Raw genomic sequence first — 19625 nt, 5'->3', positions numbered from 1 at the left:
CCATGATGGAGCTGACTGAGTTTCGGTCTGAGTTATGGAGCCACGATCTCTCTCTTCGCCCCTTGATGGATGTGACGGAAGCTGTGGATCTCTTTTTTTGGGGGTGAGCATGCTGATCCCCAGCTCTCCACTGTTACAAGACGGACATAGTGATAAAACGTTTTAATAGACAGCTCATACGATAAAGCTGATCCCTTGACCTCTCAGTCTACTCTGCCAAGCTTACTTGCACTGGACTTTCTCTACAATATATTCATTATATTCTGTATCCTGTTTATCCTTTACCTTAATTACTTGGTGTTTTTATAGAATGATCTGTATGGGTGGCACGCAAAAACAAAGCTATTCGTTGTACCTCAGTACCTGTGACAATTACTAGCCCAGATATTTCTCAACAAAAGCAGCTCAAGAGTAGCCATTGGCCATCAAGCTTGTGACCATTAAGAAGTCTCTTGGCTGTGCAGTCAAACAAAGAAAAGGGGAGATAGTAACCAGGAGGAGAATCAATCAGGTTTATGATCACTGACGCACATCGTGAAATTGGTGGTTTTGCGGCAGCAGTACACTACAAATTGCAAGAAGAATATATATATAAAGATAGCAAGGTAGTGTTCATGTGTTCATGGACCTTTCAGCAATCTGATAGCGGAGGGGAAGAAGTTGTTCCTGAATCATTGACAGTGTACCTTCAGACTCCTGTACCTTCTCCCTGATGATGAGGGAACGTTCTGGGTTGTGAGGGCCTTCATGGTGGATGATGCCTTTCTGAAGCATCACCTTTTGAAGATGTGTCAGTGGGACAAGGCTAGTGTTCATCATTGAGCTGACTGAATTTACAGTAATCCTTTGCATTGCAGCCTCTCCACCAGCAGTGACGCAGCACCAGCACCCTTTCAGAACGATCTCCACAGTACATCTGTAGAAATTTGACAACATCTTTGGTGACATACTGACTTGCCTCAAAGTCCTAATGAAAGATATCCATTGGTGTGCCTTCTTTGTCATTGTTGGGCCCAGGATAGATCTTCGGTGATGTTGAAGCTGCTCACCCTTACCACTGCGACTACAGAGACCACAGGATCAGGTCTGGTCACACACATGTAGTAGGGGTTTCCCGTCTCCAGCAATGGCCACAGTCACCATACCAGTGCCATATTTCAGCACGATGTGGCTGCCCCAACACACCATTACCCGTGAGCTCAGTTGACCACCCCACACCGAGCCTTGCAGCAACAGGGTCCGTTTAACCATTTCATTCCTGCAGCGGGAGGTTAAGCCCACAACCGGGTTCCCACCAGACGGGTGGGAAGAAGGAGGTTCACGCCAGGCTCCCAGAACAACATCACTGACTGTAAAATCTAGGAGAGTGGCCCTATTTTGCACTGTTTCTGTTACCGGGAGTACATCCTGAGAGAAGAGTGGATCTGGGTCTTTCTGGTGAGGCTTTAAGAAGCACTGGCAAGGCCTCTCTCAGAGTATGGTGAGCAGTTATGGGCCCCTCATCTTAGCAAGGAGTGCTGCCATGGGGAAGGATTCAAATGAGGCTCACAAGAGTGATTCCAAGACTGAACGGCGTGTCATATAAAGAGCGTTTGACGGCTCTGGTCCTGTATTCACCAGAATTTAGAAGAATGAGGGGTGACCCAACTGAAACCTATCAGATGGTAAAAGGCCATTTCAGAGTGGATCTGGCAATGATGTTTTCTATGGTGGGGGAGTTTAGGACCAGAAGATGCAGCCTCAGAATAAAGTGGCGTCCTTTCAGAACAGAGATGAGGAGGAACTTCTTTAGCAGAGAGTGGTGAATCTGTGGAATTCGTTGCCACAGGCGGCTGTGGAGGCCAAGTCTTTATGTATATTTAAGGCAGCGGTTGATAGATTGTTGGCTGGTTGGGGCCTGAAGGGATACCGAGAGAAGGCAGGAAGTAAGGGCTGAGAGGAAACTGGATCTGCCATGGCAGAGCAGACTCGATGGGCCAAGTGGCCTAGTTCTCCTTCTACACCTTATGGTCTTATGTGGTGACTGGAGTGATATAAACTCGCTCCATGCTGGAAAGAAGTTGCCTCCTTTTCTATTCTAAAAATGAACTATGTGCAGATGAATTTTGTGAGCAAGCAATCCTGTTTTGCCAAAGCTTGGAGGCCCTAATTTCATGTATTTCTGTTGAAAGTCAACTTGCTCACCCAACTAGAAAGGAAAGGAATCTGCATTTAAACCACATTTAAAAGTGACAATGACTGCATGTGCCTGAAGTAGCATGCACTTCCATCCCAACTTCATCGCTGTGTGCATCAAAGCCTGCATTGCTGCCTCTGTCACTCGCAGTACGAACGTGACGCATGCTTCTTCACCAGGCTCTTTGGTTTTGTCCTCCATTACTTTAATGATCAGGAATCACCTCATGCCACACAAGCTCTCATTTCCTATTCATCCCATGCACACTTCTCAGCTTTCTGCTCAAGATCTTTATCCACACCTAAATATTTTCCCCACGGCCACGCTTTGCACTACTTCTGCCCCATGGTCTAGTCCCACACGCAAACCTGCATTGTAACCTTCCTCCCTGGGCTTTCTGTCCCTAATCCACTGTCTCTGCCCGTGCTTTCAGCTGCCGTACCCTACACTAGACCCCCCTTCTTGTTCTGGTTTTGGGAACCACCCTCAATGACCTGCCTTGCAATATCTTAGGGCCTCAGTGGCCAAGAAATTCCTTTCCGCTGCTTTAGTAATCACATTGTAAAAGTGTGGGGGGAGCCTCTCCTTCTTGATTAAGCATGGCAGTTCAAAGGTCGCCCCTGACTTCTGCTATTGGCTGACAACGGATCCAATTCGTCAAACCTGGAAGAGCAGAGCCAGTCACCACACTGAGTTTTCAGGCACATTGGCAGGTTCAGTGGTGGAATCAAAAACAGGTGCTGGAAAATTCAAAATAAAAACCATAAATTCAGGTCAGGTAGCTTCTGGGAAAGAGAAACAGAGCTAATGCTTCAGGCCAATTCTTTGAAGGATCATTGCCCCGAAACATTAACTGTTCTTTTTCCACAAATACTAGCATTTCTGGTTTTCATTATAAACGTTTCTGCACTAACTGTTATCTTGCAAGGTACCCCATCAACATCCACTAAAAAGGTTCACATTAAATCTTTGCTAAGATTTCAAAAGCTAACGGAATCATAGATAACCAACAGTCAACCCGGAGCAAAGACTGAACATTAGAAAATGAGGCTTTATAATTCTACCGTTGATTTAATGCTTTTTTTTCTATTGATGGATTATATTTCAGCAAGACAGGACAGATTTCTGCTGGGACCCCATCATACAGGTCAGTGTCTCCTTCATCCTGAACGTGATGAATTGCAGGACTGCTCTTGGAAGTATGGAACAAACCGACAAAGACCCTCGCTTGTCTAATGTGGGGTGGGGTGGGGGGGTGCCTTACAGAAGAAGTTCCTAACTCTAGTGTCTGGACCTGCATGTACAAGGGCCAAGGCACTGGACGGGAAGAGGAGAGATGTGGAAAAGCAATGAACAGTGGTTTGATGCCTCCCCACGTCTGAGTACAGCCAGGAATTTAGTGAGTAGGATTCTTTGAGGCAAAGGACCCAAGTCCTGTTCTGGGCTGTAAGCCTGATGCATTAGGGTGCTTGAAGCTGTAATTCTTTGCATGCTGAACCAGTACCCTCTGAAACAGAAGCAACAATTCTGTGGTATAATATGAGAAGGGGCGGGGGAGTTAACATTGGAGATATGGGTTATATTTACTGCTCCGCCATACACTGCCACACTGATGCCAAGGAACCTGCTACGCACAAGCTGCTGTGATTGGTTGACTGCAACGGTGGCTACACTTTAAAAAATTGCGATAAGTCATACAGCATTTGTTTTTTGACGTGCAGAAGTTGCGATGTGTGTCAGATAAACATGAGTTCTGCTTTGAAGGGGAGGGGATTGGAGAGAAGTTGCAGAACTTTGAACTCACAATGCCAAGGCGCTGGAATCATAAACCAATGCCGTCCGGTGAGGAGTGAAGTGTAGATCTCAGCCTGTAAGGAATGTTGCAAGTGGGTTGGACAGCTCAAAGTAAGGAAGTTTACAATCAGGCAGCACTACCTGAACCAGTTTCCTTCCAGTCCCTACTTGCAAAAGCTCGTGCAGGTTTTCCGCCAGAACAGCCACACTCAGCTGTGATCTCTTCTCCTGTCAAACTTGACTTGGAATCACAGGAGAGGATGCCAGCTACCTTAACACTGAGTCCAGTTGATGAAGGAGAAAACAATGCTGTTCTTTTTGCCTCTTCTCCGTACATCCAAAACTTCTATGTCACCTCGTTGCAACATAGACAACAATTCATAAAAGCTGTCTGCGAGATTTCTAAAGAAAAGATGGGAAATAATGGAATAACATTAAACAGGTGACACACATGCATGCAGTTGACCCTATTGTATATGATAGCTCTGTATTAATCTGATTTAGTGGTATTATTGTTCAGTTTTGTACCTGCAATTCATTGTTATGAAAACTGTTTAATTGTCCTCATCTTTGGGATTTAGAATTGCTTCGGAAGCACCAATGGATTTTTTTCTGGCTCCAAGCAGACACTGAACGGCTATGATATTAATGCACTTGCAAGATCATCACTGGTTGGTAGGTTCAAATCGTCTGTTGCCAAGCGCCCCAGGACTGGAAAGCTTCCAAGTCATTCCTCCACTTTACCGTATTGTTTATTGGAAAGAGTCTGTGTAGTTCAGAAATGAGGAGAAACTTCCTCATGGTGGATGTAGCAAGTCAAAGGAATGCCCTCCCCTCGAACCTCAGAGACTGGGATCATTCCAAATAGAGACTGGTAGATTTCTGGATATTATGTGAACTAGGATGTAGGGATAGGGCTACAAAATGGTACCAAGGCAGATGGTCAGACATGGTTTTGTCAAACGGCAGGGCAAGGGTAAGGGAACAGATGGCCTATACTTGCTCTTAATTCTCTGGCCTTACTTCTTGTGTTACCAAAGAGCAGGATGGGGAATGGAGTAACTCTAAGATATTCTCGGATATTTCTAACATGAAACACCAAACACTGATTAACCTCCTTTGAAAGCGTAAGGACAGTGCAGAGCAGCACTTCAGAAACAGTGTGCTAAGGTAGCACTGCATCAGTTGGTCAAAACAATAGGTGAGGTTGAAGGCCAAAGTCAGAACCGGGGCAACTATGTGACAGGTCTCACTCGAACGGGAAAAGGAAGCAGGACCAACATTGAGTAACCATTTAAAAGAAATACATCTGATGGGTGTTGGGAAGAAGTTAGGAAAACGGGACTAGAGATCTTCTCATATTACTAATTTGACATGGTAGATTCCTTCTGTATAGACTGCAAGTCTATGTATGCAGATATAAGGAAGCTGATTTATGTTCATTGCAACTGAGAGCTGCAGTCTGTGTGATTCCTTCTATGTACTTCAAGTTACCAGTATTTATAAAATATACAATAGATGTGATACATTGGAGAAAGAGGCCATTTGGCCCAGCGGGTCCATTCTAACCTTTCATAAGAATGACCCAGTCGGCCCCATTTCCCACTTCTTTCCCTGTGGGTCTGCAGTTCACTTCCTTCAGATGCCCAGTAAATTCCTTTTCAAAAGACCCTATCGAACCTGCTTCAGAAGGTGCACTTGTAAAACCTGCTGCCAGCCCCTCATTTCCCCTTTACCTCTTTCCCGATCATCTTGAATGTGTATCACCTGGTTATTGAGTCTTCGGTCCACAGGCATGGTTACTCTTCATTCTGTCCACGCCTCGTCCTGATTTTGAACACATCTAGCAAACCAATCGTAACCTCCTCCACACTGAGGGGACCCAATCCAGCCTTCAGCCCCTCCATCCCAGAAGGCAACTGAGATCTTTTCGCCACCGACATAATTTATAAGTTAATTTTTGGTGCACCCAGATGTTTAAAATTACACAAACCACAGAAGTACCTGTCCTACATAAAGAGAGAAGGTTTGAAGTTTAGAAATGAACAGGACAGATACAAACCCTTCCACTCAACACGTCCATCGATCTATATGTTGCTTGGAGGCTGATTTCGGAATACTATACACATGGCGGGAAACAGTTAGGAGTGCAGCTTACATTGCTCTCAGTTTGGTCAATTTTATGGAAGTTGATTAGGCTATAAGGTTACCAAAAAGAGGAAGATCTGCAGATGCTGGAAATCCGAGCAACACACACAAAACGCTGGAGGAGTTCAGCAGGCCAGGCAGCAACCATGGAAAAAAAGCAGAGCCTACATTTTGGGCCGAGACCCTTCGGCAGGGCTGGAGGAAAAAGCTGAGGAGTAGATTTGAAAGGTGGAGGGAGGGGAGAGAGAAACATGCAGAGGGAGTGATGAAGTGAAGAGCTGGGAAGTTGATTGGTGAAAGAGACAGAAGGCCATGGAAGAAAGAAAAGGTGGGAGGAGCACCAGAGGGAGGTGATGGGCCAGCATGGGGATAAGGCGAGAGAGGGAAAAGGAGAGAGGAAATGATGAAGGAGGGGAAGTTAGATAAATCGATGTTCATGCCATCAGGATGGGGCTAGCTAAAAAGAATATAAGGTTTTATTCTTCCAACTTAACCCAGTGGAGGAGGCCATGGAGGGACATAATAGGAATGGGAAGTGAAATTAAAATGGGTGACCACTGTGAGATCCCACTTTTTCTGGTAGGCCCTCCGTGAAGCGGACTCCCAACCTTCGTCGGGTCTTACCGATATACGGGAAGCCACGCTGGGAGCACCGAACCCAGTATAAGACCCCAACAGACTCACAGGTGAAGTGTCACCTCACCTGGAAGGACTGTTTAGGGTCCTGGATGGTAGTGAGGGAGGAGGTGTAGGGGCTGGTGTGGCACTTGTTCTGCTTGCAAGGATAGGTGCCGGTGGGGGTGGGGGATAGCGAGATCGGTGGGGAGGGACGTCCTCTGTGGGAAGCAGAAAGTGGGGGGCGAGGGAAAGATGTGCTTGGTGGTGGTATCGCGTTGGAGGCGGCGGAAGCTGTGGAGGATGATGTGCTGGACGCGGAGACTGGCGGGGTGCTCGGTGGTAGGGTATAAGGTTATTATGGGATGATCGTTTGAGCCATCAATTTCCCAATGAATACAGGCATAATAGGCTGAAGTTGTGTCCCACTGCAGGCCGGCAGTGTTAACTAGTGTTGACAGTGCAAAAGGCGAGGAAGCAGTGGAATGAATGTGAGGCTAAATTAATCTTATTTAAATTAATCCAATCAATCTTATTAAACTGTGGCATTATATATAATATACTGAGCCAGACTCATAGATCTGCTCCCCAAATTCACTGTCCAGTGTGCCTGCTGCATAAGCCTGCTTACAATAAGAAGAGCGTGCTGAGATAATCCTCGCTATCCAAACGCCATACCCAGGACAGAGTGGGTTCCGACCAGCAACTGGGGCTCAGCTGTTTGATCCTTGGGACCCACCTCTAGAAATCCCTGACGGCCTTTCGACAGCTCACTGCTGTCAGAAGTCTTTGAATTATTTTTAGGAGCCTCTGCCAGCCAAAGGGATTTAAATATTTAATATAAAAATAAAAATTACATAAGATAGTTACGTTGGAAGAAACACTAAAAAATCAGAAATTAATTTAAAACTTTAAGATAAATTGAATTGACTAAAGCACTTACCTACACTTACCTTTCTACTCTGTTAAGGAGGGCCACTATGCGTGCCTTGCTTTACAATGGCCTCTTCCTCCAGTATATTCAGCGGCGATTCCAGGGATTGTTGCGTTGGCGTCTGGCCACACACTCAGAAGTCAGAGATGAGCTGAATTCAGGAGGCAGAGGGCTGCCAACGTTCTGAAGGACGGCAGACTGAAAGTAAATTCTAATGAGCCCATCAAAGCGTGAATCAGAAGTGAGGAGAGGGTACGCGTACCCAGCCTGAGGTTGGGCGGTGTTGGTAAAACATGGGGTACCCGCACTGTACTGGGAGACCTGGGCTCAGAAGACCTACTACTGTTTCTTGGGTACGGCTTTGAGCTTGTCAAGCCTCTCTCGTTCAGTGGTGTGCGGCTGGTAAGCAACGGCCGCCAATGCGAAGAGTTTTTCCAGCTCATGGGTAATCAACAAGGACTTGAGTGAAATGAATCAGCCGCAGCTTCCCCAAGTTTTTTGAAATCCCTGATGCAAGTAGCAGGAAGCTGGAAGTTCAGTAACAGGTCAGGCTCAATCTTCCTGACTTTCTGCCTGGGGTTGTAAGCACCTTACAATACAGGCAGTAATCCACAGAGTTATAGCAGTGGGAACTTTTGGTTCAGTTTCGTGATTTCTAGCGGTTTCATTGTATTCACCGTTCAGAGTGAAGGGGTATTTGTCTAAATCCCTGCTTGAAGAAATTCATCCCTCGTGGTCCAATATAACTTTTCTCTAAATCAGATAGACATTCACTATCCAAATTTATAAATGTTTCCTCTGATCTCTAGATACCTAATAACCAGCTAAACGACTATTTCAGGACCAGGTACAAACTTTAAGACACCTTGCCTTCTCCCTAATGTATCCATTATGGGGAATCGTAAAACCGCCCGGGGTTCATTGGGAGCAAGCCCAGTGCAGGCGAACCTTCCAAATGCACATTATGAGTAAATATTCCTGAACCTGGGAGAAATGGCTCTTCTCTCAGGTTTCTTCTGATCCAACGAATCCCAGCTCTTTGGTGTTGTTTCAGGTGTAGTTGTGTTCTCAGCCTATTTGGCCAGTTTCTAGATTGAAGGATCAATTAGGAGAAAGAGGGAATTAAGATGGTGATAAAGGAATGGCTAATAAAGAAGGTGTTAATACACATTTGTGCCTGTCTTTGTGGATGTGTCTGTATATTGTTAGTGTGAATAGGTATCTGCATATGTGGCCTCATATTAAGTCACTGCTCTCCACTCATTTAGGATCTCAGAAATGTCCTACAAAAAACATCTAGTAACTGATTGGCAGAATCTTTCTCACAATAATTACAAGAAATTACCATTCCACTCCTCACTCAAGGCAAATAATTCTCAATCCCAAGAGACTGCCTAGGTAGAGAATGGCAGAGAGCTGTTTCTGCCAGTGAGTCAGACCTGACTGTGACACGTCAAAGGCAATTTTCCAGTCTTGCTTAATGTCTAAGAACTGGAAAGTGTCTGACCAGAGGGCTTAAAACATCGGCTGTACTTTTTTTCCCATAGATGCTGAGTTACTGCAGCATTTTGTGTGTGCTGTTTAAGATTAAGGTTAGGAACAGAAGGTTTAGAGGAGATACTACAAAGAGATTTTTCACGCAGAAATTGGTGGGTTATTGGCATGCACTGCCTGAGGCAGCATGGACACAGGGACACAGCATTTAGAGAGCACTTAGATAAACACTTGAAATTGCCAAGTCACAGATGGCTACGGAGCAAATGGGATTGGTAATGAAGGGTACTTGATAGTCAGTATGGACAGGATAGGCAGAAGGGCCATAAGATCAGAAGACATAGGATCAGAATCAGGCCATTCGGCCCATCGAGTCTGCTCTGCGGTTCCATCACAATTGACTTATTATCCTTCTCAACCCTGTTCTCCTGGCTTCTTCCTGTAACCTTAGATGCACTAACTAATCAAGAACTTAACCAGCCTCTGCTTTAAATATACCCAATAATTGGCTCCACAGCCATCTGTGGCAATGAATTCCACAAATTCACCACCTTCTGGCTAAAGAAATTCCTCTTCCTCTCTGTCTAAATGGACACTCCTCTATTCTGAAGCTGTGTTCTCTGGTCCTAGACTCCCCCATTATAGGAAACATCCTTTCTACATCCACCCCATCTAGGCCTTTCAATATTTGATAGGTTTCTATGAAATCCCTCTTCATTCTTCTAAACTCCAGCAGCCCTGCAGAACACCACTAATCACTGGCAGCCAATCAGAAAAGGCCCCCTTTATTCCCATTCTTTGCCTTTTTCCAGTCAGCCAAACGTATATCCATGCTAGTATCTTTCCTGTAATACAACGGGTACTTATCTTGTTAAACAGCCTCTTGCATGGTACGTTGTCAAAGGCTTTCTGAAAATCCAAGTAAACAATGTCCACTGACTCTCCTTTGTCTACCCCGCCTGTTATTTCCTCAATGACATTCAACAGATTTTTATGGCAGGATTTCCCCTTAAGGAAACTATGCTGACTTTGGCCTATTTTATCACATGCCTCCAAGTACCCCGAGACCTCATCCTTAATAATCGACTCCAACATCTTCTCAACCACTGAAGTCAGGCTAACTAGCCTACGATTCCCTTTCTTGCACCTCTCTCCCTTCTTAAAGAGTTGAGTGACACTTGCAATCTTCCATTGCTCCGGGACCATTTGAAAGATCAATACCACAATCTCTTCTGCCATATACAACACTTGCTTTCAAGAAGATTTCCAGAATGCGAGAACACACCTCAGGGTGACCAGTCCTTGCTGGCCTGAGGAAATATTGTAAATAGAATCGGAACCAGAACTTTGCATTCTTCATTCTGGTTACCCTCTCTCTCCTTCTCTTCTCACCTGCCCAAGTCTGTGGTTCCCCATTTCCCTCCCTTTCTCCCACGGTCCACACTCCCCACCTATCAGATTCTTTCTTCTTCAGCCCTTTTATCTCTTTCACCTATCAGCTCCCAGCTTCTTACTTCATTCCACCTCACCTGGTTTTACCTATCACCCGCCAGCTTGTACTCCCCTCTTCCCCGCCTTCTTATTCTGGCTTCTTCCCCTTTCCTTTGCACTCCAGATGAAGGAACTTGGACCGGAACCATTGACTGTTTATTCCCCTCCATAGATGATTCCTGACCTGCTGTGGTCCCCCAGCATTTTGTGTGTTTTGCTGAGGAAGTGTAGTGTTTATTTCACTTTGTGTTGGAACGTGAACCATGTCTTCCTCCAGGATTGAGACAACAGTGACGTTATAGAAACATATAAAATTATGAAAGGGATAGATAAGATAGAGGCAGGAAAGTTGTTTCCACTGGTAGGTGAGACTAGAACTAGGAGACATAGTCTCAAGATTCGAGGGAGTAAGTTTAAGATGGAGATGAGGATGAACTGCTTTTCCCAGAAAGTGGTGAATCTGTGGAATTCTCTGCCCAATGAAGCAGTGAAGGCTACCCAGTATATATTGAAGACAAGGTTGGATAGTTTTTGCATAGTAGGGGAATTAAGGGTTAAGGGGAAAAGGCAGGTAGGTGGAGATGAGTCCATGGCCAGATCAGCCATGATCTTATTGAATGGCAGAGCAGCCTTGATGGGCCAAATGGACTACTCCTGCTCCTATTCCTTATTTTCTTAAATTACTTCTACTCCAGCTGTGCAAGTACAAAGAGGGATTAAAAGGAAACAATTTGTTCTTTAGTAAAGGAAATGACAAGTAGAGGTTGGGATGATACCCCGTGGGGATTACTTTCAAAGTGTGAACAGACTAATTCAAAGCGTGTTGAGTTTAATAAGTGTCTTTCCTTTAAATCTCATTCATAATATTGCCATTTGAAAGACAGATGGCCAATTTTTAAGATTACAATAAAATACACAGATTTGTTTAATCATTGTGGTGAAGAGTGGCATTGAATTTTTATTTCAGGCCTGGTTCAAACAGTGAAAGATCATATTACCAAACCAACAGCCATGGCAAGTGGGCGTGTTGCTCACATCATTGAATGGAAGGGTTGGGGTGCCCAGCGCAGAGGGTGTAATGCCCCTCCAATGGATGAAGACCAATACTCCAATCTGACCGATGAACTAAAGGAAGCTCGCTTTGCTGCAGGTAAGGAAACCATGCTGGGTGTCGGTTCATCGTTGAGATGGAAAAAGAGGCATGAGTTCCAGACAACTGGAAAATTTGATTTCAGCGCAGCAAGGATCAAACAGCAGGATAGCAACAGGAAAAGGCCAGGAATGTGGAAAATATTGAGATTTTGCAATAGGAAAGGCGTTGCTCAGATGTTTATATCTGAAGGGCTCAGGTGTGTAACTAGCTAAATGCAACATTTTGATTTACACATTACATTCCCCTATTGCAACAGAGATTCAGGAATGGTAGTAATAACCTGCACTGATACGAGGGGGAGCACCTGTTCCCAGGTATATATCGTGTTGTAAACTCTAGTAACTCTGTAGATGCTGGAAGTCCAAAGCAACACACACAAAATGCTGGAGGAACTCAGCAGGTCAAGCAGCATCTCTGGAAAAGGGCGAACAGTTGACATTTTGAGTCCTAAATAACAGTCTCATCCAGAGACACGGACTGCTTATATTCTTCCATAGTTAACACAAAGTACACTGCAGATGCTGTGGTCAAATCAACACGTACAAACAAGCTGGATGAACTCAGCAGGTCGGGCAGCATCCGTTGAAACGAGCAGTCAACGTTTCTGGCCGAGACCCTTCGTCAGGACGAAGTCGTTGACTGCTTGTTTCAACGGATGCTGCCCAACCTGCTGAGTTCCTCCAGCATTTTGTGTGTGTTGCTTTATATATCATATTGTGCTTCTCCAGTCCTTAAAGCCAAAGGATACTCAGGGATTATGGGATGGCCCAGAGTGCATATGAGGCCTAAAACGTGAGATACCTCTTTCTCCCTCGTTAGTGAGAGGAGAGAGCCTGTGGGATGTCGAACTGTTGGGATGAACAGGGTTTTTTTTTTATGGACTCTAGATCATGGTCTCGTTGGAGGGTAGGGGGGCTGATACTTTCTACTGGAACAAGTGGGAGAGGGAGAGGAGGAGAGTTGATGCGCTGCTGATTGTGTGTGGGAGGGGGGTTTTTGGGCCTGTAACGTTTTTCTGTCATTCATTCTTTGGGGATTTTCTTCTGTTTCACGGATGTCTGTGAAGAGTAGGAACTTCAAGCTCTATACTGTGCACGTTCTCTGATATTGAAGGTACCATTGATATTTTAAGGCATTTTGGAGAATGCAGGCAGAAGCCTTGTTCCATTGGTTTTAGGCTTAGTTGGGGCTGGCAATGGGATGGTGCCTTTAAAGAGACATAGCAAAACTAAAGATATTGATCTGCAGATTCACCCATATCTACTTTTATAACAGAAGAACAGAATTGGCTCCAGAGTCTCCAATCAGTGTGCAGACTTGCCTTTCCCATTTCATCATCCCAGGTCTCTCCCTATTGCACACCACAGACTGTTCAGAGCCTGACTTGAGTTTTATTTGAAGGGGTGCTGATAACACTGGAGTTTACCTTGTGCCACCTCTACAAAACCAGTTGCATTTAGCTCTGTTGAAGGTCATTGTTGCCATGGACAAACGGGATATAAACGCCAAGAAAATCAGCTTTTTGCGCAAGCATAATTTAAATTAACATAAATTATACATATGTTATGCGTGTGCACAACAAACAACAAAACAAAGGTAATGACTCTAGTGCAATATTGAAAGAGCCAAGGGGGAGAGAGAGAGAGAATATATATAGTGTGAGGTAATATTAGAGTTTTTCAAGTTATTTCAAAAATTTGATGGTCCTGGGGAAGAAACTGTTGTTGAACGTTGAGGTGTTGGTCTTCAAGCTCCTGTATCTCCTGCCTGGCAGCAATGAGAAGAGGTGGGAGGGAGTCCAGAATGATGGTTGTCACATTCCTGAAACACTGGTTCTTACTGGGCTTCTCGTGGGTGTTCTTTTTAATCACATTTTTAAAAATTCTGTCTTTTTCCAACAGGTGTTGCTGAGCAGTTTGCTATTACTGAGGCAACACTGAGTGCTTGGTCCTCGCTGGACACTGAAGAAGTGCTTGGAGACAGCAGCCCAAGCAATGTGGTTAACTACCTCAGTAGGTCAACATTCTTCATTCTCCCTCGATTAATTGGTTGAGGTGTAGGTTATTACAGGGTGGGTTTCAATGAAAGGCCCCTTTGAGCTAATCCTTTCAAAACATCAACCATTCTCCTTCATTGCAGCATCCTGCTATTTTGCGTGCTGATTACGATCACCTTCCTCCAAAATCTGTTCAGGTTGTCCCACCTTTTCTGAGGAACTGCTCAATATTAGTTGTAAATTTACCTTTCACAGTCGTGAACTCAGCACCTTGCTAGCCAGCTGCATCTGAAAACATTTCTCTGAGTCAACCCAATCCCCTTAACTACCTCATACTGTACTAAGCTGGGATCTCCTTGATAGTCTTAGATCATTCTTGCTGGCTGCCAGAGAACACTGGCGCACGATGGCACTGGTTGAGACATAGGCTGTAGTCATACAGTTTATTAGAAATGACAACAGAGGGAGGTTGACCTTCAGCCGGACTTCTTTGTACTGTTACTCATTCTTTAGAAGGAGTCCTACATTATTCACATTTTCTATGCCCTCTAATGTCACTTACTTCCAAAGATTTATTTTAATCTTCATGGAATCTCTACCCCAGCCAGGCTGGGCAAAACACTTCCAAGTCTAAACTATTCTTCTGGAATAGATGTCACAGGTAGGGGAAGAGGTTGTCATTATTTTCTTCAAAATCTTTAAAAACTTAATTAGTGGAAAATCCACTGTTCTGTCAGAACTCCTAGCCTTGACTTTCCATTGCAATACCGGAAAAGATGAACAGTCTGAAATCATTTGGAGCCCACTTTATGACACTTGGCTCCCACTCAAGTGTATCTGGCACTGGTCAAATACACCATTAGAATTAAATTTAAGGACTTGGCACTGGCTAATCCTCTGTATAAATGCAATTTCCACCACACCACTCACTTTGGTCATACGTATTAAGGGCACCTACAGGTATCAAAAGACCATAAGATATAGGAGCAAAATTGAGCCATTTGGCCCGTCGAATCTGCTCCATCATTTCATCATGGCTGATCCATTTTTCCCCTCAGTTCCGATCTCTTGCCTTCACTCCCCGCTCCCCGTATGCCTTCATGCCCTGACTGCTCAAGAATCTGTCAACCTCTGCCTTAAATATACATAAAGACTCAGCCTCCATAGCTGCCTTTGACAACGAATACCCTGGATTCACCACTCTCTGGCTAAAGAAATTCCTCCTCATCTTCATTCTAAAAGGATGCCCCTCTTTTCCATGGCTCAGTCCTCTTCTCCACCATAGGAAACATCCCCTCAAATCCACTCTATCAAGCCCTTTCATTGTTTGTTAGGTTTCAACGAGGTCACCCCTTATTTTTCTGAATTATAGTGAATACAGTATCAGACTAATGCCCCCAGTCATGTGGCATTGCCACAGAAGTCTGTCATCCAGACACCACACCAATATCAGAGCTCAGTTCCCTTGCTGCAGGGAGGGAACTGAGTTTCACCCTACAGCGTGTATGCATGCGAGGGTGTGATCTCTGCCTGTCTGCATATATGCATTGTGTCTATACACGTATATGAATTTCTGCACGTACACACACATGAATATGGATGTGGAGATCTACACGTTTATGTGTCTCTGTTTGTGCACAGTGCATGTGGATGTGCACGCACTCGTCAGTGTGTCTGTTTGCTTGGGCTCGCAAAGTGACCGTCCAGATTCATTTTAGGACCTTGGGAAGAGACAGACAACACACCAGCTCCAGTCCCAGTGCTCCACACCCTTCCCATTGAGTGGAGACAGACAACACCCCAGCTCCAGTCCCAGTGCTCCACACCCCTCCTATTGACTGGAGAGAAACAGCAACAAATCTCCGGTCCCAGTGCTCCCCACCCTTCCCATTGAGTGGAGACAGACAACACCCCAGCTCCGGTCCCAGTGCTCCCCACCCCTCCCATTGAGTGGAGACAGACAACACCCCAGCTCCAGTCCCAGTGCTCCACACCCCTCCCATTGACTGCAGAGAAACAGCAACAAATCTCCGGTCCCAGTGCTCCCCACCCCTCCCATTGAGTGGAGACAGACAACACCCCAGCTCCAGTCCCAGTGCGAACGCCCCCTCCCATTGAGTAAAATCAGACAACACCCCAGCTCCAGTCCCAGTGCTCCGCACCCCTCCCATTGAGTGGAGACAGACAACACCCCAGCTCCAGTCCCAGCCTCCCCACCCCTCCCGGTGAGTGGATACAGACAGCAGCCCAGCTCCAGTCCCAGTGCTCCCCACCCCTGCCATTCAGTGGAGGCAGACAGCACCCCAGCTCCAGTCCCAGTACTCCCCACCCCTGCCATTCAGTGGAGGCAGACAGCAACCCAGCTCCTGTCCCAGTGCTCCCCACCCCTCCCATTGTGTGGTGACAGACAACACCCCAGCTCCAGTCCCAGTGCTCCCCACCCCTCCCATTGTGTGGTGACAGACAACACCCCAGCTCCAGTCCCAGTGCTCACCACCGCTCCGATTGAGTGGAGACAGACAACACCCCAGCTCATGTCCCAGTGCTCCCCACTCCTCCCATTGAGTGGAGACGGACAACACCCCAGCTCCGGTCCCAGTGCTCCCCACCCCTCCCATTGTGAGGAGACAGACAACACCCCAGCTCCAGTCCCAGTGCTCCCCACCCCTCCCATTGTGTGGAGACAGACAACACCCCAGTTCCAATCCCAGTGGTCCTCACCCCTCCCATTGCATGGAGACTGACAACACCCCAGCTCAAGTCCCAGTGCTCCCCACCCCTCCCATTGAGTAAAATCAGATAACACCCCAGCTCCAGTCCCATTGCTCCCCACCCATCCCATTGAGTGGAGACAGACAACACCCCAGCTCCAGTTCCAGTGCTCCCCACCCCTCCCAGCGAATGAGGACAGACAACACCCCAGCTCCAGTCCCAGTGCGAATGCCCCCTCCCATTGAGTGAAATCAGACAACACCCCAGCTCCAGTCCCAGTGCTCCCCACACGTCCCGTTGAGTGGAGAAAGACAATACCCCAGCTCCGGTCTCAGTGATAACCACCCCTCCCATTGTGTGGAGACAGACAACATCCCAGTTCCAATCCCAGTGGTCCTCACCCCTCCCATTGCATGGAGACTGACAACACCGCAGCTCCAGTCCCAGTGCTCCCCACCCCTCCCATTGAGTGGAGACAGACAGCACCCCAGCCCCGGTCACAGTGCTCCCCACACCTCCAGTTGAGTGGAGACAGACAGCACCCCAGCTCCGGTCCCAGTGCGAACGCCCCCTCCCATTGAGTAAAATCAGACAACACCCCAGCTCCAGACCCAGTGCTCCCCACTCCTCCCATTCAGTGGAGGCAGACAGCAACCCAGCTCCGGTCACAGTGCTCCCCACCCCTCCCATTGAGTGGAGAAAGACAACACCCCAGCTCCGTTGCCACTGCTCCCCACCCCTCCCATTGAGTGGAGACAGACAACACCCCAGCTCCAGTCCCAGTGCTCCCCACCCCTCCCATTGAGTGGAGACAGACAACACCCCAGCTCCAGTCCTGATGCACCATCAATAACTCACACTGAGACGTAAGGCGAGATATCGGCTTTTATTGACTGAAAGAAGGAACCAGGAGTGAGTGTCTATCATACAATGTCCTGGAGACTGAGGCCGAGCGTCAGGCCGCAGATCTCCTTTATACAGGGGCCTGTGGGAGGAGCCACAGGAGCAGTCAGCAGGGGGCGTGTCCCGACAGGCACATAGTTCACCACAAGTCCCAGTGTTCCGCACCCCTCCCAATGAGTGAAGACAGACAACACCCCAGTTCCAGTCCCAGTGTCCCCACCCCTCCCATTGAGTGCAGACAGACAACACCCCACCTCCAGTCCCAGAGCTCCCCACCCCTCCCATCGAGTGGAGACAGACAACACCCCAGCTCCAGTCCCAGTGCTCCCCACCCCTCCCATCGAGTGGAGACAGACAACACCCCAGCTCCAGTCCCAGTGTTCCGCACCCCTCCCATCGAGTGGAGACAGACAACACCCCAGCTCCAGTCCCAGTGCTCCCCACCCCTCCCATTGAACGGAGACAGACAACACCCCAGCCCCGGTCACAGTGCTCCCCACCCCTCCCATTGAACGGAGACAGACAACACCCCAGCTCCGGTCCCAGTACTCCCCACCCCTCCCATTGAGAGAAAACAGACAACACCCCAGCTCCAGTCCCAGTGCGAATGCCCCCTCCCATTGAGTGAAATCAGACAACACCCCAGCTCCAGTCCCAGTGCTCCCCACCCCTCCCGTTGAGTGGAGAAAGACAACACCACACCTCCAGTCCCAGTGCTCCCCACCCCTCCCGTTGAGTGGAGACAGACAACACCCCAGCTCCAGTCCCAGTGCTCCCCACCCCTGCCATTCAGTGGAGGCAGACAGCAACCCAGCTCCAGTCCCAGTGCTCCCCACCCCTCCCATTGATTGGAGACAGACAACACCCCAGCTCCAGTCCCAGTGCTCCGACACCTCCCATTGAGTGGAGACAGACAACACCCCAGCTCCAGTCCCAGTGCTCCCCACCCCTCCCATTGAGTGGAGAAAGACAACACCACACCTCCAGTCCCTGTGCTCCCCACCCCTCCCATCGAGTGGAGACAGACAACACCCCAGTTCCAATCTCAGTGGTCCTCACCCCTCCCATTGCATGGAGACAGACAACACCCCAGCTCCGGTCCCAGTACTCCCCACCCCTCCCATTGAGAGAAAACAGACAACACCCCAGCTCCAGTCCCAGTGCGAATGCCACCTCCCATTGAGTGAAATCAGACAACACCCCAGCTCCAGTCCCAGTGCTCCCCACACGTCCCGTTGAGTGGAGAAAGACAATACCCCAGCTCCGGTCTCAGTGATAACCACCCCTCCCATTGAATAAAATCAGACAACACCCCAGCTCCAGTCCCAGTGCTCCGCACCCCTCCCATCGAGTGGAGACAGACAACACCCCAGTTCCAATCTCAGTGGTCCTCACCCCTCCCATTGCATGGAGACTGACAACACCCCAGCTCCAGTCCCAGTGCGAATGCCCCCTCCCATTGAGTGAAATCAGACAACACCCCAGCTCCAGTCCCAGTGCTCCCCACACGTCCCATTGCATGGAGACTGACAACACCGCAGCTCCAGTCCCAGTGCTCCCCACCCCTCCCATTGAGTGGAGACAGACAACACCCCACCTCCAGTCCCAGTGCTCCCCACACCTCCAGTTGAGTGGAGACAGACAGCACCCCAGCTCCAGTCCCAGTGCTCCCCTCCCCTCCCATCGAGTGGAGACAGACAACACCCCAGCTCCAGTCCCAGTGCTCCGCACCCCTCCCATTGAGTGGAGACAGACAACACCCCAGCTCCAGTCCCAGTGCTCCCCACCCCTCCCGTTGAGTGCAGACAGACAACACCCCAGCTCCAGTCCCAGTGCTCCCCACCCCTCCCATTGAACGGAGACAGACAACACCCCAGCTCCGGTCCCAGTACTCCCCACCCCTCCCATTGAGAGAAAACAGACAACACCCCAGCTCCAGTCCCAGTACGAATGCCCCCTCCCATTGAGTGAAATCAGACGACACCCCAGCTCTAGTCCTAGTGCTCCCCACACGTCCCGTTGAGTGGAGAAAGACAACACCCCAGCTCCGGTCTCAGTGATAACCACCCCTCCCAATGAATAAAATCAGACAACACCCCACCTCCAGTCCCAGTGCTCCCCACACGTCCTGTTGAGTGGAGAAAGACAACACCCCAGCTCCGGTCTCAGTGATAACCACCCCTCCCAATGAATAAAATCAGACAACACC

General features: G+C 47.9%; 1 protein-coding gene across 1 annotated transcript in view; it reads left to right on the top strand.

The window, feature by feature from the left end:
- fam131c (family with sequence similarity 131 member C) overlaps positions 1 to 19625 on the top strand; it is a 41839-nt gene that overhangs the window by 9808 nt on the left and 12406 nt on the right. Inside the window, exons 3-6 of the mRNA XM_059951942.1 lie at positions 3285 to 3323; positions 4552 to 4645; positions 11620 to 11802; positions 13707 to 13817. Of these exons, the coding sequence (XP_059807925.1) occupies positions 3285 to 3323; positions 4552 to 4645; positions 11620 to 11802; positions 13707 to 13817 (427 nt within the window). The remainder of the gene's footprint in view (positions 1 to 3284; positions 3324 to 4551; positions 4646 to 11619; positions 11803 to 13706; positions 13818 to 19625) is intronic.

The sequence above is a fragment of the Hypanus sabinus genome, chromosome 27 (genome assembly GCF_030144855.1).
Source record: "Hypanus sabinus isolate sHypSab1 chromosome 27, sHypSab1.hap1, whole genome shotgun sequence".
In the NCBI taxonomy this organism is placed as follows: domain Eukaryota; kingdom Metazoa; phylum Chordata; class Chondrichthyes; order Myliobatiformes; family Dasyatidae; genus Hypanus; species Hypanus sabinus.
The sequence above is the reverse complement of the archived record's forward strand: the minus strand, read 5'-3'. Positions and strand labels throughout refer to the sequence as shown.